Here is an 8,021-nt window from a genome sequence, read left to right on the forward strand (position 1 = left end):
AAGGGCGTGGTAAATTCCCTAGCATGCTCAACATTTTACCCGGATCCACCACAACCCAGTTAAAACAGTAAAAAAGTAAAAGGGAGAAGGAATCTGAGCGTGACAAATGGGGATCCTACACTTAAACTTGAACAGACGCTCTCATCATCACCCCCTCAGTTTTTGAGTCACTGTCTCTGAGTCTGAGTCTGAAATGGGCAACTCCTCCAGAGACGACTCCGCCACCGACGGCGACGCCTCTAGCGGCGGAGGCGGCGACGCCCCCAAGCCCTCCAACTCCAGCCTCTACTCCGAGGGCGAGAAGATCCTCGCCTACCATGGCCCTCGCATCTACGAAGCCAAGGCAAGCGAACCTCTCGCTTCTTTATCTCCTTGCCCTAGTTTTCCTAATTATGCTTTCTTTCTTGTTCTTTGTTTTGCTCTAGTTTGTGGAATTTTAGTGGCGGAATGGTTTGGAATTTTGCGGTTAGGGTTTGAGATTTTTAGTCTTCAGTCTCTGGTTCGCTTCTTGTTCTTGTTTTGATTTGCTAATTTTTGAATTTTTTTTTTTAGAAAGAAAGAAAAAGAAAGGTGTATGGAGCTATTAATTTATTATTTTGCTCACAATTTTAACCTGTAATGACAAAATAATTCAACTTTGAACTCTTTTAAACCTTATGCGGGAGAATTGATGCAAGATCTTTTCTTTTAAATCAATTTTCGGGCTGATTATGTATAAATGTTCATAGTCTGAATCATTAAGCTTGCGAATTGCATTAGTTTGATAAATTACGATACTTTTCTTAAATATAATTGATGTAGTTGTAATTTGATTTACTTCTTATTTTGAAGCAAGCATGATTGACGTATATTAGATACTTTGGTATATTCTATTAGGCTTGTTTAGATTATGCTTCATCTGAAATAACTGAGAAAGTGATTTTGTGTCAATAGAGGCAAATGTTCCAGCTTTATGAGGAATATAGAGGAGATTGTCTTTTGACCTTTATCAATGTGATTTATCAATACTAAACCTGTTCAGATTTAAGAAAGTTTCTTGTGTTCTTTATTCTCTCTCTGCTGCTGTAGCTGTATTCTAAACAACTTAAAGCTTTCACATTTTAGGTTCAGAAGGCAGAGATCAGGAAAAACGAATGGAGATACTTTGTTCACTACCTTGTAAGTTGACTAACCTTTCTTTCTGAGCATGTAATAATTAGTACTGAACCACTGATGCGTTTATACTTCATAGTGACAACATGTAGGTTGTCAAAGTAGCATCTAATGAAGATATTAACTGTTGTTAGTTTTCTGTTTTGCAGGGCTGGAATAAAAAGTGAGTGTGCTCTATAACTCTAATTCTATTTCTGTCCGCATTAGTTTTTAGCAAACTATCTTCATTGACACACTTAAACACGACCAGTACTGTTTTTGTTAAATTTTCTGGTCACCCTGGAAATTATCAAATATGAATTATGGATGGCAGCTACATGAAATGTGCTTATCCTATCCCAGCTACATGATACATAAAAAGGTTCCAAAGTTGAAAGGGCTACTATTTTAGATTATCATTTGCATACCCTTTTCATATATCATATGAAAAGAGCACCTGAGAGCTGTATAGTCTTTATCTGTTTTCTTTCGTTGATAATTATACCCTTTTCAAAAGGGGATACAGAAATCATTACTATGGGTTGGACATCTTGCCAACAGTTGGGACGAGTGGGTAGGTGTGGATCGCATATTGAAGTACACTGAAGAGAATATAATGAAGCAGCAAGCTCTTGACAAGAAACAAGGCGTAGACAAGAATACAAAGTCAGGACGCTCCGCTCACACAAAGCCAAAAAGTTCTGCTGGTTAGCTTTGCTCCTATTTACTTTAACGCTAGTGCCTCTCAGAGTCTCCAGTATTTGTTGCAGACATGCACTTCCTCAAACCATTATAATTATGCATTGCAGTAATACACACACACACATAGGTAGCCAAATGCACTTGTGTTTCTATACGTACTTAACCTGAACCCTGCTCTTGCATGATGTGTTTCTCATACCTCCGTACCAGATTTAGGCCACTCTAGATATTTTTTTTTTTGGTTTGGGGGGTTTTGGGGTGGGGGGAGGGGGAGATGTTAAGATAATAGAGAATTTATTAGAAAGTTTGTAGAGCACATGTTGTTCAAGATAAACTCAAATAAATCAAAGTAACTAAATTTCCTGATATAATTTCGCGTGAAAAATTTGCTTGAACACTACACTAAAAGATCTTTCCTCCTCCACAAATAGATAATTTATTAGAACATGTTCTGTTCAAGATAAACTCAAACAATTATAAGTTTAGTATCTTGATCTCTTTTGACTAAGGATAGTATCATGAGGAAGCTTTATGGCTGACAAGTGAGGATCCCCCTTTTGCTATTGCCCGGTATCATTTTGGGCAATGGGATGAAGGATCGACCCTCCGAACATCATGTCATTGGCTTCTTTTTTCTGGAATGTAGCTGTAGAACTTCATTGTCACGATTTCTCTTACATTTTCACATAAGTTTTACTGTTGGTACCTTGATATCTATCATCATTGTTTTTTTTTTTCCTATTAACATTAGTTATTGTGTGTTGCCCTTCTGTAGATGCAAAAGCGGAGAAGGAGGACCAAAAGAACAATGGTATAATTTATTTTTCTGATTCCTTGTTCTTCAACTTTGATTTTTTTTTTTCATGCTTGTAAGAGGAGTACTTTCATTAATGAATTAATATTATACTATATTTCAGTGGCCAAAGGGAAGAAGCGAAAGAATGACTCAGGCACTGAGGTATAATAATATTGTATATTATTCAATGTTGAACACCCTTTGTTTTTCTATTTTTCTGTTTACATTATCTGGATTATTTTTAGATACTCTGTGCTCACTTACCAACTCTCTATTTCCTTAGTTTATTTTTTCACATCTTATAGGAGTAAACACATATAACCCTTGTCCAGATTTTGTTTTCATATGCTGTAAGGATGCTATTAGTGGTGGTCTTTGAACTTTTCCAATTGAAATGAAAATAAAAGATAAGAAACAGTAATACAGAGAAGCAGTTTCCTGCCAAATAGTGACTTTAGCTAGTTATATTCATATATTCTCTATTAATGCAAAGCTGAATACCATTTTTCTCGCCCTTTACAGATGCCTTCCTTCCATATCTGTTCAATATTCTCCTTGGTTTAATTATGGTTCTATTGACATGTCTTTGACATTGGCCTAATTTTGGGGTTCTATAATTGTTAGAAGGAAAGCGTCAACTTGGAAAAGCTTGTGAAGATTCAAATTCCTGTTTCCTTAAGAAAGCAACTGGTGGAGGATTGGGAATTTGTTTGTGAGCAGGATAAGGTACATGTTTGATAACAGTTCAGCAACTTTGTTTGGTTATCATTTGACTATCATGCAGAATGACAGCTTTGTAGTTGAATGTGTCTCTCAAGAATGCATCTGATTCTTTTAATGCATATCTTAATGGAAATTTATTGGACCTTTTAGTGGTACCTTATGTCTCAGTATGATATTGATTGTTGAAGAAATTTGTTTCTGCAGCTTGTTAACCTTCCACGATCTCCAACTGTAGATGACATTTTGCAGAAGTATCTTGACTACAGGACAAAGAAAGATGGAAAGTATGTTTTACCAAGTCTTCATGTTGATCTTCTATCCTTGTTCTAGCCAATTTTATTTGAATGGCTGTTTTGCTGTTCGGTTCTGTCTTAAGAGCTGATATGTATATAGACCGATCAATGACATGGATTAAGATTTTTCTTGAATACAGGCTGACTGATCCAGTAGGAGAAGTCCTGAAAGGAATACGATGTTACTTTGACAAAGCATTGCCGTTGATTCTCTTATACAAAAAGGAACGCAAACAGTATCATGAAACCGTTGTAGGTGATGTGTCTCCATCAACAATATATGGTGCTGAACACCTGCTACGACTTTTTGGTACGATATGAATCTTAGAAATGCTTATAGGTTTATTGTTTTTTTTAGCATGGTTTTGATAGGGTGGTTTCATGCATTTGTCCACTAAGCTGGTATGGTCATATTTTATAATTTTAAAGCGATAGTGATGACTTTCTGGTTTTGCAGTTAAGCTGCCGGAGCTATTGGCGTATGTCAACATTGAGGAGGAAACACTGACCCGCTTACAGCAGCAATTAATTGATTTACTCAAGTATCCACTCAAACCTTAATACTTTAAACTACTATTTTGGAAATGTTTGTGTTTACTCAATTTTTGTTTCATTACACTATTAGATGAAACTTATGTAGGGTCATAAACTTGCATATATCCACATTGATTTGCAAATCTTTGCTTGATTAAGGTGCATCTTTTTGGCCGTTATTTTGTATTTTATGGGAAACGTGAGGAACATAGGTTTAAGTAGTTAGATGACATTTCCAGGCCTCAGTCTAAGGTATTAGTAGTTTGTTTTCTACTCTAACTTATACTCTGATCCACCCCACTTCCCCTTTTCTTTTTCTGGGTTTCAAGTATCTTTAATGCTTTCTTACACCATAAATTTTGAAGAGGATGACTCGAGGCCAGAATTAAAAAGGAGTATATTTTAAAAACCTGAAGTAGTTTCATGTCCACTATTAGGAAAGTTTTACATTCCAAGTATTGATGATGGATTACATGTACACTTCCTCACTTAATTGTTGTGGTGAGTGTTCTCCAATACAGCTTAATATAAATACATTTGAGGTGCTTTTTGTCTCAAGTATCATACTATTGTCATGCAGATTTCTGCAGAAGAATCAGAGCACCTTCTTCCTTTCTGCTTATGATGGCTCAAAAAGTGTTGATGGGAAGGGCAAAGGAAAAAACGAGTGATTTGGTACAGATACTGTTTTAACTTCTGCCTTCTCATACTCGCCATCAATTGGCAAAGGCAGGTGCAAGAGATTCATGACCATTCTTGGCATGTTATGGATTTGATTCACCAAGACAAACCAGGAACATGGAACGGCCAATTTGTTGTTGTAACATTAGCATTATTTCATTCTTTTTTCTGTTTCTTATTCGAATACCACAGTCATCCGTGTTAGCTTAGCAAGCAACTTCTCTGGTTATGATGGGAACTCTGTAAAGACATTGGTCATAGTTGTAGTTGGGATTTTAATGTAACATTGATCTGGAATCTCTTATAAGGTTGTGTTTAATAGAAGTGCATTTGGTCAACGATGACAATTTGATCTTATTCAAGCAATTTCAGTCTTCAGGAAAATGAAGGGTAGAAAAGATATATTATTCACTTCTTTTTTTATTTTACTTTCATTCGGAGTCATAAAATGCTTCTCTTATTTAGGGGTGGACTTTTAGACACCGAAAAAACCGAAACCGGTTAAAATCGCACCGAACCGACACCGAGTAACCGAAACCAAATGAAACTGAGGCAATCGGTTCCACAAAGCCGCACAAACCGAGTAGTGCGGTGCCGGTTTGCGGTTCCATGTATCTTAAAAACCGAATAAACTGAACCGAACCGACATATATTCATTTAATTATTAATACGTAATTCTATATTACGTGTCATGTTCTTACTGGTTATGAGTTACAAATAATAAGGTTCCACACACATGATTATGTTTTTAAGTGTTTATGTCTAACATAATTTCCTCTCATGTAGTCTTCCCTTTTGCAATATATAAATGTTGGAGGCTTCAAATGAATTATGTATAAACTTTAGCTTTTCTTTTCCTTTCAATTACTTGTTTGAACTCATTAGAATAACTTATTTAAAGTGTCAATAGTTTACAACTTTGATATTTTTAGTTTTTATGTTATTTGGTTAAATGTGAAAAATATTACGGATAGTAGGTTTTGTAACCGAAACCACACCGAAACCGAACCGATGTTCGGTTAACCGACAAGAGCGGTTTTTTACATATTTTTATCGGTTTCGGTTCTAGGAAATAGAAAACCGAAGGTTCGGTTTCGGTTTTCGGTTAATGTCTAAAAACCGAACCGTTGAGACCGAGTCCACCCCTACTCTTATTACCCAGCATACAGAACAAGAACCAAGCAGGGGTTTACAGTACTTTTATCATTCCAGGTTGCTTCCACCTACATCCAGGACAAACCTAAACCTCACATCATTTCTTTCCATCCTCTCAAATGCCTTGTTAGCATAATCCATTTTTACTATCTCTATCATAGTCGTCAAATCCTTGTCTGCCCAGAAATCAAGTATTTCCTGCGTTTCTTCCATGCTTCCGATGAAGCTCCCGGAAATGCTCCTCTTCCCTGTAAAGCCACAAATTACATTCGAGTAACATCATCACGGTAATGTCTAAATGAACTTAACTGTGCATCTAAAAGTGATGATGGGTCGATGGGGTATACACACCTAGAATTATGTCTGCTGCATCAAACTGAAGTGGTTGAGGAACAGCAGCAACTACTATGAGCTTTCCAACAACCTTGAGGAGTGAAAGGTAAGGATGCAGAGGGTGGAAAGCCGGTACAGTGTCGAGGATATAGTCGAGGCTGCTAGCAGCTCCCTCCATCTCAGCCTCATTGGAGCTCACTATAAAAGCATCTGCACCTAAAATATCCAAAGCCTCATCCCTCTTCCTATCAGAAGAGCTTATCACAGTCACATGGTGACCCATTGCCTTTGCAATTATGACACCTAAGTGTCCAACTCCACCTAAACCCAAAATCCCTCCCCTCACAACCCTGTTATACCCCATGAATTGCTTCAGTGGACTGTAAGCTGTAACCCCAGCACACAGCAACGGAGCCGCCTGCTCCGGTGCTAGCTTTCCTGGTATCCGAACCACAAACCTGCATTGTATTGACTGGTATTAGCGTAGTGTAACAAAAAATGAAGCCAACAAACCAGATATTCTGCATGGTTCATTTAAACAAGAATTTATGAATGGTGGTTAGATTGATAGTCTAGCAATACGTACAGTTATCTGGCAAAGATACATCTTGTGCTACTAGATTGTTTTTGGTCACTTGTTTTGGCTTACCTTTGATGAACAACCATGGCAGATGAGAAGCCTCCGTGAGTCGGGCTTCCATCATTGTTGGTGCCATTTATAGTGAAGATTGTCCTAGGGCAGTACTGCTCCATGTTGGATTGGCAATACAAGCATTCTCCACAAGACCCTACAATGCATCCAACTCCCACTATGTCCCCAACTCTAAATTTCTTCACCTCTGAACCCAACTCCACCACTTCTCCCACTACTTCATGCCTTCAGATCAAACACAACAAAGAAAGTAAAAGTAGTGCATAAAATACTTGGCATGAACTTCTTTCACTAGAAAATGTTGCATGTATATAGAAAAAATGTTATTGGACTCACCCTGGGACCAAAGGATAGTTAGTACTGTGAATCTCATTCCTCATCTGATGAAGATCAGTGTGGTCTACCCCACAGTACAGAACCTTCAATACCACGTCTTCAGAACCCATTTTCCTGTACATGTAGACACTGAAATTAACACTAGCTAATTTAAAACTACTAGATAATTAGTCATTACAGAGAAATAGAGACCTGAGATTGAATTGGAAAAGAGAGAGAATTCCAGAAGGGTCTCTGGCAGCCCAACCAAATGCCTTCCTTTCTTCCATTTCTTATAGAAATGTGAAATATGAACAAGTGATCAATTAACAATAGACTGCTAAACTGCTAAACAATAAGAGAATGAATGGTGAAGCTGAAGTGTTGCTCTTTGGGGTTTTATACTCATGATTGTTGCTAGCTTTTTAGTTGTTTAATGAATTCAAATGTAGAGTAATTAGGGAGGTTCTCTGCACTAAGACAAAATGTTACAGAACTAAAGACCAATGTTTTGGCTGCTTCTGATACAAAACAAATAAAATAGATATAGAAAAGTGTAGAATGACACAAGGATCTATATATTATTTGATTTAAGGTGATAGAGAATCTCGGTTTCAATTCCTCCTGGGTTTTCTATATCTGTAGCCAAGTTGGATGAGGGTACCCTCTTGGCCTTTGGATAATTTAGTGGAGACATGACCAAAAT

General features: G+C 37.2%; 2 protein-coding genes across 2 annotated transcripts; one reads left to right on the forward strand and one right to left on the reverse strand.

The window, feature by feature from the left end:
• The first annotated feature begins 170 nt into the window (after positions 1–170).
• Positions 171–5,195, forward strand: LOC101306268 (mortality factor 4-like protein 1-like). Its single transcript, XM_004287943.1, has 11 exons — positions 171–343; positions 1,105–1,158; positions 1,302–1,315; positions 1,693–1,838; positions 2,609–2,644; positions 2,751–2,791; positions 3,254–3,355; positions 3,557–3,636; positions 3,786–3,955; positions 4,103–4,187; positions 4,760–5,195. Exons 1-11 carry the CDS (start codon positions 194–196, stop codon positions 4,848–4,850), a joined length of 969 nt encoding a protein of 322 aa, XP_004287991.1. The 5' UTR covers positions 171–193; the 3' UTR covers positions 4,851–5,195.
• An 868-nt stretch (positions 5,196–6,063) lies between these two features.
• On the reverse strand, positions 6,064–7,605 carry LOC101306559 (probable cinnamyl alcohol dehydrogenase-like). The gene is made up of 5 exons (XM_004287944.1): positions 7,529–7,605; positions 7,337–7,450; positions 6,998–7,225; positions 6,367–6,806; positions 6,064–6,263 (listed from the first exon to the last, which is right to left on the reverse strand). The coding sequence occupies exons 1-5, from the start codon at positions 7,603–7,605 to the stop codon at positions 6,064–6,066; spliced, it is 1,059 nt and encodes a 352-aa protein (XP_004287992.1).
• Positions 7,606–8,021: the final 416 nt, after the last annotated feature.

This window comes from Fragaria vesca, linkage group LG1 (assembly GCF_000184155.1).
Source record: "Fragaria vesca subsp. vesca linkage group LG1, FraVesHawaii_1.0, whole genome shotgun sequence".
NCBI classification, from domain to species: domain Eukaryota; kingdom Viridiplantae; phylum Streptophyta; class Magnoliopsida; order Rosales; family Rosaceae; genus Fragaria; species Fragaria vesca.